At 42.4% G+C, this 17,490-nt stretch overlaps 1 protein-coding gene across 1 annotated transcript; it reads left to right on the top strand.

The window, feature by feature from the left end:
- Nucleotides 1-1,641: 1,641 nt before the first annotated feature.
- synpo2la (synaptopodin 2-like a) lies at nt 1,642-11,764 on the top strand. The gene is made up of 4 exons (XM_086092206.1): nt 1,642-2,016; nt 6,375-6,526; nt 6,651-7,354; nt 8,087-11,764. The coding sequence occupies exons 1-4, from the start codon at nt 1,915-1,917 to the stop codon at nt 10,690-10,692; spliced, it is 3,564 nt and encodes a 1,187-aa protein (XP_085948332.1). The 5' UTR covers nt 1,642-1,914; the 3' UTR covers nt 10,693-11,764.
- Nucleotides 11,765-17,490: the final 5,726 nt, after the last annotated feature.

A 17,490-nucleotide genomic window follows, 5' to 3' on the forward strand; every position in this document is an offset into this window, starting at 1 on the left:
ATTTATCCCAAAAGCTCAATGATGACAGCTTTGAATGTCTTCTTTTCCAGAGGAGCTGAACGGATGCCACAGCAGCCTCACAACAATCAACGAAATAACCCATCACGTATCATAAACATAAGAGATGTTAGAAGTTACAGTACAGATTGGCTTGAAATATTTAAGCTAGTGGTGGGTAACGTCTGGCCCGCAGACTGCAGATCCACAGATGTGTTTCAGTTTAAATGCGTTTTCAGCACCTGAATGTAGCCTCCATTTCAGGTGATTCTGTCAAAGTCTTCAAAATGAACGTGTACACTATGGAATTCATGCTTGTATCATCTTCAGGATGCTAAATTAAACTAAATACAGCAAGAATTTTGAGTCTACAACATTTGGTTTGGGTTTGTGAGCCAATATTACCCTTTTATGGCTTTAAAGATCATTGCTGAAAATGTGCAAAGACTGAGGACTATATAGTACTCAATTGTGGAAATAGTTGCTAACTTGCAGTGGTGGGCACTTCCGTCAATCGTCAATTCTCGCCGATGACGATGCCTACCTTTTGAAAAGTGCTTTCGAATTTTTGGTGAACGCTTTGCGATGTGAAGCTTTACAAAAAAACATGGAATGAGAAGGACCGTCTTTACTCACCCAGATCGACGGACGTAAACCTGCTCCAGTCGGTGCTCCGTCCGTGTATTTTTTCAAGATTTCGCGTCATTACTCGCCAAAAGTGGGCATCGTCATTGATGACTGACGGAAGTGCTCACCTCTGCTAACTTGTGAGAACAACTCTGCCACTCTCTGCCCACTTAATTACCCCACAATGCCCCAATACATTCTCATAAATCTGCATACATTTCATTATTTAATTATAATTTATTTATTTATTTATAGTTTGTCCAGTTATTTTATATTTAATATATTTTCATTTATTTTAGAGCAGTCAAAATTAATTGACCAGTAATAAATAATAACTATTTTGATAATCAAGTAATAATTTGGAGCAATTTTTTATTTAAAATTGTCCATATCCTCTGATTTTAGAATATAAACAGTAATTGTTCACTGATTTCTGTAGTCCTTCATGAAAGAAACATCTGTTTTTACTTGACTGAACTTGAAACAATGACTGAACTGGAGCAGGGAAGGCATGGTCATCAGACGTCATTACGACGTATATCCCCCCCCCCCTCTTTTTTTTAATCGCTATGCAAATACGAAGTACGAAATAATCACCAATCACTGGTTAATAAATAGCAATCAAGTAAAAAAAATGTTTTACGCAAAATTACAATTAATCCGATTAGTTGATTAAAAGATTAAATAATCAATAGATTAATCGATTCTAAGAATATTAGATAGTGACAGCCCTAATTTATTTATTTGTTTGTTCATTTTTTAAATTGCTATTTGGAGTTTCCTGAGCACTCACTTTTTTCCTCTTTGGTCTGCAAGAGGAGCTGGCGGAGCAGCAGAGGTAGCGGAGTGCTATTTTTGGAGGGGCTATCAGCAGCTCAGTGGCATACTGCTGGTCTGAGCGACAGGACAAGTGTTGCGCTCGAGCCGTCCCTCGTTCATTTGAGGAAAGGCATTCCTCGGTGTAAGCGGACAATCCTCCGATCATACCCTTAGCCAGGGTGGTGGGGGGCGGGGAGGACACCAGTGTGTGTGTGTGTGTGTGTGTGTGTGTGTGCGTTTACGTTCAGGTATGAGCATGGTCCTCGGGGCTGGACTTAGAAAAACGTCAGAGCGCAGACAGCGTGGCAGGCAAAGCGTAGGTTGGAGTGTTTGAAGGGGGCCCTTACTGCTTACCATGGGACCAAGGCATTGAGGGCCCCCACCCAGGCAAGAAAAAACAAAGAACAGGGACAAATCCAGGAAAAAGAAAAAGAAAAGCCAGAAAATAAAGATCAAAAGGAGAGCATCAGAATGGTTGCTGAGGAAGTTTTGATTACATTGTCCGGTGGAGCGCCATGGGGCTTCCGTCTGCAGGGTGGTGTAGAACACCAGAAACCACTACAGGTGGCCAAGGTAAGATGGGGCACTCAGTTGGACAATTGGCATTTTTAAAGACTGATATTTTAGGTTTTGCGAGTGAAAATTGGAATTGTGTCGGTTTAGGGGACATAAAATCTTATCTTCCACCCCAGACTTGAAGCAAAATGAGCTACGCGCCCATACTAAACACTTACCCAACATTAAACTTCAATTTCAAATGGAAAGATTGGACAAATTGTCAACTTAGCCATGTCTATGGAAATACACAAAAAGTAGGGAAAATATGACCTTGATAGATGATATGTACCGATGTCTTTGTCCACATTTAATTGGTAAGGTTGTGGCTATATGATTCAGGTCAACCTCGTACCAACTGTTAATGTGTTTTTATTGTATAGAGTGGACATGCCATTGGCACTATAATCACTCACTCAAGTTCAGGCTGTCACGTTATTTGATATTTATATGGAAACACATGCACCACAGCGGTAAAGTCGGGATTAAGATGCTGCGTGGTGTGATGATTGCAGGTCAACGGAAGACTTGTGATCTTGTGTTCCTAAATTTGACATTTTTGGATGTTTTTTTTTATTTATTCAAATATACATTTATCTACATTGTATACAAAAGGCACGAAAATAAAATGTAAACATCTACCACTTGTTTTTGTTTTTGTTTACAAGGACTCAATCCTTGACATCATCTGTCACATGAGCTGTATGACATCTATAAAGGCTTTTATGCCCACAAAAGTGTTGACCGAGCAGGTTTCTATTTTGGGTCGAGAAGCGGTGGGTAATAGGGTTAGACAGGGTGTGTGTTTCAGCTTAGTGCTTAATAAAAATAAAAATAAACCTGTGCACACTCAATTAATAATTAATAATTGATAATTGATAATTGATAATTGATAATTAATAATTAATACTTTCAGCTTCGGTCTATGGATTAATATGTGACATAGAGATTTTGGGTGAAAGCCAACTGTACTCAGTGCCGGTCCCAAGCACGGATAAATAGGGAAGGTTGGTATCCACCCATACAACCTATGCCAAAACTTACAAGGAAATGACCCCTGAAATTGTACATTTATTGTATAATACAAATCTGCGACCCTAACTCAGGAAAAGCTATAAGGATGAACAAAAAAAGTTGGTATTTAAATAGTGGTCTTCATCATGTTTATACTTTGATATTGTGACACAAAGATAACATAACAATTTAACAACAGTATAGAATCCTTGTAAATAGTTGCACAATGGTTGTGCCTAAAATTTGAGAACACGCAAGTACATTTTTCATCTACTCGCATATGTGACCAGTAAAGTTGCCAAAGTGCACCAGAAGTGATTTGCCATATTCATCAACACAACCATGTGGTCTTCAGTTGCACCCATTGGCTTGTGCGCGGCCGATGCAAGACCAATTCAGCCTGGAATGGACCAGCCGTGCGGGTCTTTTCCAAAACTTCCTTATGGCTAACATGCCACTGGTAATGTTACATCCAACACATACTTAAGCCGTGTGTGCTAACTAAGGCTAGCTTCCAGACATGACTGCCCCTACATCCGAAATGAAATCAGACATGAGCCACAACTTTGAGACTCCAGTTAGCCATGACACTGCCACGGTGCTTCTGTTTACATTAAATGTCCCGGATTACCACTACTGCGCATGTGCGTCTCAGACAGTCAGATGGCCAGCAAGAGATGGAAGACGAAAAAAAAAACCTGCAAAAACAATAATGATGACGTTGATTATTTTAAAAAACGTTGATGGAGTTGGTCTTTGACATAGCACTGCAGAGTATCATCAGCAGGTTGCAACAGAATACAGAGAGACTGTCGGGGTCACAGAAAGGCATAGAAGGAAACCATGGGTTGAGATAGAACAGAAAATGTGGGTACTGGTCGATTCACAGGTCAAACTCCATGCCATTCGGCTCCTTGTTAGTGAACAGCAAAACACTGAGCAGTTAATCATGTGCATTCAAAAGTTTAGAGGTCAAATTAAGTTCACCTACAGAGGTTTAGGTCATCCCTAATTAAATGATGCACTTTTGTAACCTAAGTCTTTATATCTAGATGACTTAGTTGTGTTTATACCGAGTGACGGGGACATCAAATCACCTTTACGGCAAAAGACAGCTGTTGCTGTTCCTAAATCGGTGCGCTTCTTCGCCCCTGAGAGCAGGGAAGGCATGGTCACATCAGACGTCATATACGCCAACAGGTGTAGGAGCTCTGACAGTTTAGAGTTTTGGGAGCGCTGGGTTTGCGCACGTGGACTGGTGCCTGTGCGCGTTTGTGTGTTTATTTATGAGTGAGTATGTATTTTTGTACCAGTGGCATTCTCCTGTGTACGTGTGGTTGTGTGTGTGTTTGTCGGCTTGTAAGGGAACTGTTACGCTTTTTGACCGCAAGGTGACTGAATGAATCATTGATATTCTGCACCACAAGCAGGCCACTTTGAAAAAGGCTTTGCTAAATGAGGATGAGGATTGCTTTACGTGTCAACTAGAATAGCCTAGGAGAAAAGTAATTAAGTTGACTCAGGCGATTCTTTTTTTAAGTCTAATGGTACAGTCAGGACAGTAGCTAATACTGTGCGAGCGACACTGCACTGACTTGCTTTGAATTCATTATCAGTTGTGGGAGGACTCCAATCAGATGACTTCACGTGACTTGACTCAAGTCAGACTTAAGTCAGCAATATTAGGACTTGACTTGACTTAGACTTCAACTACATTGACTCAACAAGTTATCTGTGTAATGCGCGTGAAAATGGCAACCACCCCATATGCTAGATGCAGATTTTGTCATGTTTGGTTTCTGTTTTTGGTTGTGTGTCTCCCCTCTGTCTGTGTTGGATCATTGTCGCTGTCACCACTGGTGTTTTGTTGTTACTTTGATTTTTGGTCTTTTCAGATCTTTGTTGGTTTTGTTCACCCAGTATCCCTGGTAGTGTTTTTGTTAAATAAATTGTTTTCAGTATAACATGCATCCCTGCCGTGGTTCTCCTGCCTCCCTGCATTTGGGTCCTCCAACTCCAACAGTGACAGATTTACATCATACAGATAGCTCTAAAGATTACTACTTTTGGATTTAAGGATTATTTTGTTTTTGAGCAAATATGAAAACAAGAATGACAATGTGCAAGGTTTGCTAACCAAACATAAGGCACACAATAACTTTTAGCGTTTAAATTAAACTGGAAATATAAACCCCAAAAACACAAGTAAGCTACGTTAACATCACAGTTTAGTTCATCAACAGCTGGTCAAACATAAACTAAGCTTCATGTTGGTTATTTGTTTAATTAAACAGAGTGATTTTGTAACCAAAAAAAATTTGATCGTGAATGTGATAATACTGCTAACACAAGGACCAATACTGAATGTGAATGTATTTTGTGGCTAAACAAGACTGTATGACTTGCTTAATCCAAGTAATGACTTGACTCCACTTGCCTGAAATTTAGTTGGGACTTGACCTCACTTGTTTTGCCAAAAGAAACTTGCTTGAAACTTGAAGGTTAAAGTCTTGAGACTTCTGTTCATTATGGGACTCACTGACATGGTTGGTATTGGACCTGAGGCACTTTTGGATAGGCACACTGCCACGGTCCTGACAGATCTCAGGCAGAAATAGCAAGGCTTCAAATGTTAAGTGTGCATGAGTGTCCCACTTGAGCGGCAACATGTGGCATATGTTCACAGCAAGGCAAAGCTGTCAGAGGAATAAGCCCTACCTCAGACACGAGACACAAACATCGCCATGCTTTACATTTGAAATCTGCCGAGTAGCTAGATAAGCCGAACCACTGACTTGTGAAGCCAGTAAAACATTAATTTGCTTGCTTTAACGGCACCTCTCAGTGGGTTGGTTTTATTAGGCTGCACGTAACGCTAAACGTGTCCACCATTCCACTACAACGTTGTAGTATTTCTGAACAAACCTGCTAGTGGTTCGGCTTATCTAGCTACTCGGCAGATTTCAAATGTAAAGCATGGCGATGTTTGTGTCTCGTGTCTGAGGTAGGGCTTATTCCTCTATCATTTTTAGAGCATATCTACTTTCCTGTTGTTGACGTGCGAAAATGTACGGTTTCTGACTATCGTTTTTTATGGATTTTTACAGCTTTTTACATTACTGTATAGTACAGTATTCTGGCAAAACCATGCCATTAATAGCAAAATTAAGGCACCCCTAAAAAAGCTTCTAATTGTCTATAGATGCCACAAGATCCAGCAAAGCACTACATGAAGCTCTCCGACTCACAGTTCCTTGGCAAAAACGGCGGTTCACTGTACTTGCATTCTAGACCTTGGGCACAAGTGACCTGATTTTGATTGTTATGAATGACAGCATTCCTTTCTATTTGTGCTGATGTAGGTGCGCAAACGTAGCAAGGCATGCAGAGCCGGATTGAAAGAGATGGACGAGCTGGTGTCCATCAATGATCATCGATGTGATATGCTATCCCATGCCCAGGCTATGCTCCTCATAGATGCCTCTCCAGGGATATTACACATCCGTGTTAAAAGGTAAGAACAAAAGGATTATGTTGGTTCACATTAAACAGTGGGGGGAAGTATGTCACATAGTGTAGTCTCTTTGAACTGTAAATCTTGCATGTTATTGTCTTTTCCCCAACCTTCCTAATTGCAGAGCACCTACTGGGTTTCAGTCTGTGGTGCTTGTGACCCGCGCCCCGTCCCCCCGCATCGACAAGGAGTACCGTGCATCCTTCCAGACCCTGTCACCCACTGACCTCCACCAAGCGCCCGTCCGTGAGGTCCACCGTAGCCGATCTTCCCTAACCAGTGGCCTGACTTCGCCGCCTGGTAGTGAGGCCTACTATGGCGAGACTGATAGCGATGCAGATGTGGCAGGTTACGAGAGGCAGCGCCGTCAGAAGCGACGCAGCCCCAATTCCAACACGGGTAAACCGATGGGACGGACCTCCCCTGAGGGAGGGGAGACTTCAGAGATGAGTGGCTATGACAGCGCCCCAGATGCACATGCTTATCCAAATTTGACAGAAGGACATGGGGGAGGAGGAAACGGGGGGATGCCTGGGGTGGCACGAAGGGAAGTGATTTACCAGCCCCCTGCTCCAGGAATGTGGTCGTCCCAGACATCAACTGAGACATCTTCCATCATCTCGTCGGCAGACGACCAGGGGCCACGGGATGGAGAGCAGGAGGAGGACTTCCTGGAGCTTGCTAACGTGCCATTGGTATCCCCTGAGAGGGCAAAGGAGGCAATGATGCTGAGCTCTCGTAGCCAGCTAGTGCCCATGGTGGGCCCTGTGAATAACCCCGTTGATGAGGAACTTACAACAACATACATGGAAAAGGCCAAGCAAGCTAGTAAGTACAGCAGTCTATGGACATTCTCATTGGTATGCCACGGAACACAATATATTTGGTAGTGTTTCCAGTTTTTAACTAGCAGTTTCTAGGACAAAATTTAGTAATCAGTCTTAGGCCTGGTACACACACAAGGAGTTTTTTCAAATCCTAAAAGATTGTTTATCTCTTACAGACCGTACACATAATGATGAAAAATAAAATAAAATAAAAATCTGACTTTTACCAGTTTTGAACACCATAAACAAAAATGCTGCTCCACCACACTCATGGAGAAGCCAGTCTTCCAAGGCAGATTTTTTTTATTTGTGTAAAGTGCATATTAAGGGCATCCCCTCCTAGTCACCTACACAGCAACTTTGCAACTTTCCACCAGCTTGCACATACATGAACTGACTTATTGATTTACCCTTCACTCCAGCTAATGTGAGAAGCTTAAGGCTTGCCTGGAATTTTTCCAGAAGTGCTACTGAAGCAGATGAGGTGATTGATGGCTGTTAAACCCTGTCATTCAGGACTGGTTTGTATGATGACCTCAAAAAGAATTCAGAGATACCTGACCATACTGCTGTATACTGTATATAATACAGACACATATTTTTGTCATCATATTTGAGAGTACAGTAGATGTGCTCACTTTATAATTTGACAGGATACATTAATTGATTGTGTGTTAATTATATTCCATCAAAAATAATAATGACTAATAGCTTTGGATTTTACATTTTACAGAGCTTAATCGAGGAGATACGCCACAGGCCAAGCAGGTAAAGGAAGCCAGAAGCAAGTGTAGAACAATTGCATCCCTACTGACGGATGCTCCCAACCCTCACTCCAAAGGGGTGCTGATGTTCAAGAAAAGGCGGCAGCGCTCCAAGAAGTATACACTCACAAGTTTTGGGAGTGTGGATGAGGATCAGTGCCTGGACTCGCAAGAAGAAGATGGGTTGTTACCTGGCAGCGAGTCCGAATTTGAGGAAGAGGGATTTTCGGCTGCCCCTGACCCAACTTGGGATAGTGACTACTTGGATATGCTTGAGAAAAGGGCAACTGCGGGTGTTGAGGGCCGTGGGGACAGGGAGGATGATGCTCCAAGTCCGGGCTTAAATGCCACCACAGGGAAGGGTGCCCAGTTGTTTGAACAGCAGAGGAAAAGAGCTGCTGAGCATGCCAAAAAGGTGGAGGCAACACAATCTCAGGCGGCCCAACAGGCAATAAATGAGCAAGCCCAGATGTTTTACAATGACAGCCAAGGTAATACAGCCATACAGCAAGATGTATACCAAGCCCAAGCAACCTTTAGCATGTCGAATGGAGATCCATCCCAGGTCACAGGTGGAACAGCTAGAATGGGTACACAAGGGGGACCCAGGCCAGCCATCGCCTCTGTGGATATGATCATTGGCAATACACCATCAGTAGAGACATCCATACAAGAGCCAGCTGCCAGTAATGTTCTCAACAGAACTGCACGTCCTTTCACACCTGGCTTCATTACTATCCGGGCTGCAACAGCTCCCGTAGCATTCAACCCATCTGCCACAAAGACAAACCAGCGACCTAGCTCAGCAGCTGCTGTGCCGCCACCATTTTCCGCTGTCCCAGAGCAGGCTATTAATGCTATATCAGTTATGTTACAGCTGTCCCCCGGTCCTCCAGTCTCTTCTAAACCTTCTGCTCCTGTAACTCGCACAGCGGAGGCTTCTGTCATTCTAAACCCTTTGACCAGTTCCTCTTTTGTAGAGACAGCACACGCAGCTCAACATATGACTGCTGCTTATCCAGTCCAATATGTAAATGTGCCTCCAATGCCCCCAGCTCCACCACAGCCTACATTTTCCGCTCCATCCAAACCCATGGTTTCGGCTTCACCACAGCATATGGTACCAGGTCCACGACAGCCTGTGGTGTCAACGACACCACAATTCATGGTTTCAGCTCCTACTCCTTCTATATCTCAAACTCCTGGTTCAATTCATCGAGTTGCATTGGGCCCTCCAGGTGTGCCAGTCACAATTCATCCATGCCCAACTCAAATTCCCATGACACTGGTAGGACCAGTGTCCACGGTCTCCGATCCAGAAGCGACAGATCCAACCCCTCTTTCTGGTTCAGGAGGTCGTACAGGAATCTTACTTGAGGCGCGACGCCGTGGCGGAAAACCCAAACCTATGTTCATTGTACCAGAAGTGAAGAAGAATTCACCGAATCCCGAGCTGTTGTCCATGGTGCAGAATTTTGATGAGAGGGCCGCGCATCACAAGCATGGCCAACCATTCTCTGAAGATTTTTATGATGGTGGACAGGAAGGAAGCGGCATGGCGAAAATGCCTCCTCCTGTGGCACCCAAGCCCCGGGTTCTGCAGGAGGCCCCACAGATCATTCAAGCAGGTGGCAAGGGGGCTCAGCTCTTTGCTCGCAGACAGAACCGCATGGGTATGTATGTAGTGGATGCCCCTCCACTGACCCATTACCAACAGGAAATGTCCTTGCATGACACTGCACAACACCTGGACTCCTCATCCAACCCCTCTCTTCCCTCTCAATGGAAATACTCATCCAATGTGCGTGCCCCTCCACCTATAGGGTATAACCCACTCCTCACCCCCTCTATCCCCACAGGGCCTCAGAGGAATATGGCCAAGTCGGGTAGTAAGAGTAGAGGTGGCTCCCAGCGAGAGGGCATCCAAGCTCTGGATTTCATGAGAAGGCAACCCTACCAGCTCAACTCTGCTATGTTTAACTACAGTGGTAGTGCTGCAAATCTCTCAGCCAGCCCTTCTCGCCAGGAACACAGGCAGGGACACTATACAGCAATGGTGGGCAGCTCATTAACTTCACCGAAGCAGATACCCGTAAAAACAGCTCGTGCCTATGAGATCAAGAGATTCTCAACACCAACACCTATGTCTGCTCCCACTCTAGTTCCTAAAGTCCTCCCACCACGTTCAGCCACCAGCCTTGGAGAGCGTATAGATCATTTTGACATGATTTCTCCACCTCCTGGTCCGACTGCTCCAACCCCCGACACCAACTTGGCACGAGCCCCACTCAGAGAGTCTGCTTCATTTTCCTCCCAAATAGGTGGATTGCCCAGCCTTCCAAAATTATCTGTCATGCCTCCTCCAAACTCTGCGCCTGGTGTGGCAACACCTTACAGTCCGGTGTCTTATAACAGCGGCCTACAGGTAGCCAAGCAGTTCAAGAGTGCTCCTGAGCTCAGTGTGCTTTCTTCGCTGCCCCCTCTCAAGTCTAACCCAGTCCAGGCACCCAAACCGCGTTTTGTTGCCACTAAGGGGGGTGTTCAGCCTTGTGTGTGGAGACCTGGGGCATTTTAAACAAGTGAAAACTAACCGTTACCACACAAAGTCCAGGTGTGCTGTTCACACACTCGTCCTTGTAATTACCTTTGCTGCTAGTGTTGTTGTGTTTTTGCGCCAAAGAATTAGGCAAACATTACATGGTATATTTTCATAGATTTGCGGTTACTTGGTTTTGGAAAGAGATGTTTTCTCCCTCCACATAAACAAGCAACCCTAAAAACTAAAAGTTATTAGGCTCTTTGGTTCAAGCTTCTATAAATAAACATGTTTATCATTTTAATGTTGCTGCTTACTCATATGCATACTTAGATTAGTTTTTTGTACTAACACAATGTACACTAAAGCGAACCATAGGGTTACGGCAAACACATTTATTCTAATTTGAAATGCATAAAAGATGTTAAATATAAATGAATATTTATAAAACTACGATGGAATTATTAAATACTATGGATTACTGTTGTGGCATTCTGGTGTTAATTCTTCTCATAGTCGCAGTAAACAATGTGCACTTACTTCACATTACAGCATATTAGTCGTGTACAGCTTCTGTAACTGTTGCAAATTATTTTATTAAATAAATAACACAGATGAACAAGTGTGTATTTTGTTGATTTTATATGAAGTTGTGCAAGGGAAGGTTGACTTACTGTGAGTATTAATAAAAGGGTTTTATGATAAGAGAGAAGCTGTGGAGAGGTGGAATTGATCACTAGGATAATAACAGGACAGACAACTGAATGTGGTCAGTGATCAAAAATACACATGAAAGATTTGATCATATTTTTGTTTGTAGGCAAGATTCAAAGTTAAATTGTTTAAGTCGTGAATACCCACAGCCTGAAGATGTTACTAGAATATGATTAGGAGGGATCAGGACTATAGATTAGATGGTAAAGATGGCAAAAAGTTGATGCACTGAGATGTGTGCTTTATTTTTAACAATAATGCTTGCAATTTAAAAAAAATTAGTTAAGATTAGAGGTTCTTCTTTGGTAATTTTCTACTGTATGTATGATGTCAATGCTGCAAAATGTTTTTGTGGATATTACTGTTTAAAGTATGATAATTACAAATGTGTCTGGCTATTGACATGTGTGCAGATGATGTTTATATTTACAATAAAATGAAACATTTTTAGATAAATAAAATTAGATCTGAAATGCACCACTTGTCTGATGTGTCTGGTTTTATACTGCCCCCAGTTGTTCATTAATGCAACAATACTACTCTACTGTATTTTAATCAAATATAAGGTACATTGTACAACACTCATACAGTATCTCACAAAAGTGAGTACACCCCTCACATTTCTGTAGATATTTATTAGATTTTTTCATTGGACAACACTAAATAACTTACACTTTGACAAAAAGCTAAGTAGTCAGTATCGTTCCCTTAAAATAACTCAAAATACTGTATTAATAGCCAAACACCTGTCAACAAAAGTGAATACCCCCCAAAATGAAAAATTTAAAATAGAGCACAGGTCGTGTTTTTTTTTCTCCCCAGTGTGATGTGACTCGTTAGTGTTACAAGGTCTTAGTGTGAATAAGGTGCAGGTGTCTTAAATTTGATATTACAGCTCTCACACTCTCAGGCCCAGTCCAGACGGAAGCAAAGCCGGCTTCCTTATTCAAACAAATCTCGTACACACAGAAGCAGTTCAAGACTTGTGTGTGTCTAAAAGAAGACACAGAACGTTTAACGGCTGTAATGTATATGCCACGTCTAGAGTGGCGCTGTAGCGCAGCCACAGGGAGTTAACAGAAAGCGTAGAAGAAGCAATCAGCAAATAAGACGAACACTTTTTTCCCCTAACTTTATTGCAATTGTTGGAAATCAATTCTTTGATTTCTGCGGGTTCAAATAAAACTCAAAGTTGAAATCTGTGAACAAGTTTGCCAGCTTTATTTCAGAGTCTGAAAGACATCAGGACCTGCTTCAAAATAGCATCTGGCCCAAAAATGTCACCTTCTCAAAGTACACTCATACATTTATACAAAAACAGTTCCCTCCCCCTTAGTCTGCAAAGAAGTATCTTTTGCCCCTACAGACAGAGCCCCCCATGTGGCACTTCCTGCCAAGACAAGAGTCTTCGAGTCTACACACCCCCCATTCTTATCTTTACTTCAGTTCCTGTTTTCTACTTTAGATGGGGGGTAAACCTGGCTCCAGGGATATTTATGAACGCCCTTTGATATGCAGTTCCCTACTATTCTGAGATGAATGGACTCAGAAACCTTACTTCCTTAGGATAAGAACAAAAGACTACAGATTAACTAACATATGGGGAACAGTTGTAACATCTCTAGCTAAAATCAAAAACACTTTGAAAAATATAAATTGAAACAGAAAAACAATGTTAATAATCTAACATTCCCTCATTTGAACTCTCCAGAGTTCAACACCTTTAGACATTGTTTTTAAAGGAAAACACCAGCGGGATCCTCATCCCCCTCATTTGAAGCAACAGGAGACATGCATTGATTAGCAGAAGCCACCATCATATAAGACGACTTATTTTGTACATCCTGTTTTTCAATAGCAGTGATAATAAGTCTTTGACAAAGAGAACAAATACAGGGTACACAAAAACAAGCACAAGTCGTTAATAATGCTGTAAAAACAGCCGCAGATATCAAAATTGAGGAAACTAAAGATTTATAGCGCCCGAATACAGTCATCCATTTATCCCATACCGACGTATCCACACCGGACTGCTCTTTCATTTTCTTGTTGAGTGTCTGCAATCCTTCAATTGCAATGGATAAGCTCCCATCCGGCGCCGTATTGTTAGGAATAAAAGTGCAACACTGATCTCCAAACATTGAGCAAACTCCGCCCTTTTCTGCCAGCAACATATCTAGTGCAATTCGATTTTGGAATGTCATCAAAGATGTAGCTGCTAACTGGCCGCGTACAGCCTCAAAGCCAGACTGAGTCCAATTTCCTAGCCTTTGTACATGATAATGTATATAATTAATTCTATCTACGTTTTTGTTAATGGTGCACCACCAGCAAATTAGAGATTCGAATCCTGAGAGTACTTGATCAGTTAATTTGTACTCATCTGGCACACCTCTTGGTACTCCAATTGCATCAATGTAGGTGGGGACATTCTGCTCTTGCCAAGAATGTCGTTTGGTCCTCTGAAAAGAAGGAGAAGGTTTTGGTTCCCAATTGTCAATCATTTGTAAAAGGTTATCAAAAGAGATGGGGTAGATTTGTACTGGCAGGAGGAGGGTTATGAGAGCACAATACCCTCTTGTATTCAAAGGTAACTTATCAAATATTCTGTTGTCGCCACACCACCAGTATATATCCGCTCTGGATCTCGGTTGGAACTTCTGTCCCACATCTACTATTGACACGCACTGAGTGGTGTGATTTAGTTTTCCCAATTGTTCTCCAGTACCTGTCATTTTTATACATGAAAAATTACCATTTGCAACTGTGTTTGCAAATATTGGTTTAGTTGTCTACCAATTGACGAGGGGATACACCTTATTCCATTGAAAACATTTGACATTGGGGATAGTCTTATTCATTAGTTCCATTACACAGTGATCATCTATTTTAGCCGGAATGATTCTCAATAAAGGACGCGGACCTACACATACCACACAGTTATTTTTATCAGAGGCACGAGCCGCTTCGTTCGTCAATAATAGCCAATTATTACTACCCCCGGAAAATCCAGTTGTAACACGGAACCTCTCAACTATCCCATCAGTCGGTACGCTGAACGCCTCCACCCCGCTCTCCATTGTGTATTTAGTCATTTTTGGCTGTTCTAACTTACTCATTGTCTTATTCACGCATACTAAAATGGGAAAATATGGGTCATTTCCGGAGAACCAGGCCCACAACAGAAATCCAAAACAGGAGGCGTTATCAAGTGTTGTATTAGGCGACTGTAAATTTCCTTCAGGAAGAGCAAAGGTCATATCGAGTCGACCCCCTATTTTACGCAATGTTATTCTTTTGCTAAAGAAGATTGCCTCCTCACTAGTTCCCGGACGCCAGTATCGTCCGTCCTGTGTTGTTATTAGAGCATTCCAATCTCGTTGTACATGTCCTGTCAAATACCACCAGTATTTTATCCAATCCCCCCCCTTAGTCTGTCTCCCCCTGCCAAATCCCTTCAAGGATTTAATAGGAATTTTAACAGAAGTGTTTGTATTTGGAGCAACTGTCACAGCAATTGATTTATCATAAGTCCAGAATATGACCCAGGGATAATATGGAGAATTAATATTTCGCTTAATACGATACGTTGTAGTTACGTTCAAAGTTGTGTCAAGGGGCTGACAGAAATACCAAGTCAACATGAGAAGAAATGTCGCGATGCAGCAGACGGATATGTGTTCCCGCTTTGAAGCCATCTCGTGATGAAGTTCTTTGTTGAATGAAAAGAGTGTCGCAATAGTTTTTCTCTTCTTTAAGGTCTCGGGTAGACTGCCGAGACCTTCGATATGTCACCGGGATTATTCTGCCCGAAAATGTGACTCTTCGTGGAATGATTGCCTAAGAAAAGGCACTTGATTTTGACCTCCGTTCAATAAGGTCGAATGATGTCCTCAAACGGCAGCTCCGGAACCGGACACTGGGTCATCAGCTGACGTGGCTCCCAGATCGGGACATCCGGTGATTGCAGGTTGGATTGCTGAGCCAGCGTTTGTCCCTACCGGCCTGGTGGATGACAGGTGGTACCAGGTGTCCCCCTTCCTATGCAAGCGCACTGCACAAGACATTCTTTCTGTCACACGATGCGGACCAGTCCACCTGGGAAAAAAACATTTTCGCTTAGTTACCTTTAACCACACATATTCACAATCATTTATTTCTAAAGGAGCAACTGGCCACTTTTTTGTTAGCTTAGAGAACGTAGACACTAATTGTTTTAGTACTGGAGGTTCTTCAATGTGTGACTCTTCCAGCGGCACATTTGGAGCTGGAAATGGTCTGTTTTTGTGACCTTCAAATGGAGTCCAGCCTTTAGCTGAGTTTAATGACATTCGCACATTCATTAGTGCAATAGGAAGGGCTTGTAGCCAATTCAAATTTGATGAGGCCAGTGCTTTAGCTAATTTTTCTTTAATGTTTCTATTCATTCTCTCGACCTGTCCTTGAGATTGGGGATGATATACTGACCCAAATGTATGTCTTAGTCCCAATGCTTTTTCTACTTCCTGTAGATGTTTATTTTTGAAATGAGTCCCATTGTCTGATCTAATTTTCCTGGGAAACCCATGTGATGGTATGTAATGATTAATCAAATGTTTTACCACAACCTCTGCGGTTTCAGATTTGCATTGATATGCCTCCGGCCATCCGGAAAAGGAGTCCACAATTACCAACAAATATCGGTACCCTTCCACGGGCCTGATCATGTCAGTAAAATCCATTGAGATTATTTGTCCCGGGGCAGTCACTTCTGGATCGTGAGTGCCCTGGGGAGGTTTAGATGTAGGCATACTGTTGAATTTATTGCAAACACTGCAGTCCTGCAGTTCACTTTTAACAATTTGTCTCATGTAAGGATGCCACCAATTCCGCAGCCATCTCATTACTTCCTCTGTACCAACATGGCAAAGTCCATGTGCTTCAGAAATCAGGTTTTTTAATTGCTTCTGTGATGGGATATATTTACCTTGTTTCTGCCATATACCTGCTTCATCCTTTTGTCCTCCTTTTCCCAGCCACACACTCTGTTCTTCCGGACTGGCCTTCTCCTGCCACAGCTTAATTGTTTCTGTGGTTATTTATTGTCCTAATTCACCTTCACTCACCATCATTTGTAAGGTTGGGCTGTAACCCGCTGCATGTTTTGCTGCCCTGTCTGCGGAATCATTTCCCACTGACACAAAATAGATATATTTTTAATGTCCTTTACACTTAATCACAGCTACTGCTTTAGGCAGTAGCAAAGCTTCTTTCAAATCAAAGATGTCTTGATGGTGTTTGATAGGCGTTCCTGAAGCAGTCATAAAGTCATTTCTTTGCCATTCTTTCATGGCTGTGTGTATCACTACATGTGCATACGCAGAGTCAGTGTAAATGTTCACAGTCTTATCTTTTGCTATCTTTAGTGCAGCTATCACAGCCACTATATCTGCTCTTTGAGCTGACTGTGGTCCTGTGAGTCTGTCTGCCACTAACAGATCAAAGGTTGCTCCAATCATCTGTGTTACCGCAAAACCTGACTGGAGTCCCTCATTGCCCTTAAAACAACAGCCGTCAGTAAATAACGTCAAGTCTGAGTCATTTATTGCGGTATCGTAAAGGTCTTTTCTCAGTGAGTTCTCTTCCAGAATTCGCTGAGTGCAGCAGTGGGATTGTCCCTCAATCATGCCATCTGCCATGTTAATCCCCTCATGTACAAACAAAATGTGAGGTTGTGTTAGAACTGATTCAATCTTTCTCTGTCGTCCCCCTGTCATAGTAAATGCTTGGCTGGTTATGTATTGCACTGTACTATGAGCTGTACGTACTGTCAGCGGATGATGTAGCACAATATGAGATGTTTTCTGAATCAAGCGAGCTAATGCTGAAGCAAAAGCTGTGCACAGCGGGTGACGTTGTTCATATTTTTCAAGAGGTGTTGATGCATAAAGACAAACATGTCTATTACCATCTTCCCCCTTCTGAAAAAGAACAGCCGACACACTGCTGGATTCTTCAGAAACATCAAGGAAGAACATTTTTGTGTAGTCAGGGACTATAAGAGCTGCAGCTGATGACAAAAATTGTTTCAGCAGAACAAAAGTGTTCTCAGCAGCTTGTGTCCAATTTAGAACAAGCGACAGG

This window comes from Leptonotus elevatus, chromosome 13 (genome assembly GCF_054856555.1).
Source record: "Leptonotus elevatus isolate MCC_2025b chromosome 13, RoL_Lele_1.0, whole genome shotgun sequence".
NCBI lineage: Eukaryota > Metazoa > Chordata > Actinopteri > Syngnathiformes > Syngnathidae > Leptonotus > Leptonotus elevatus.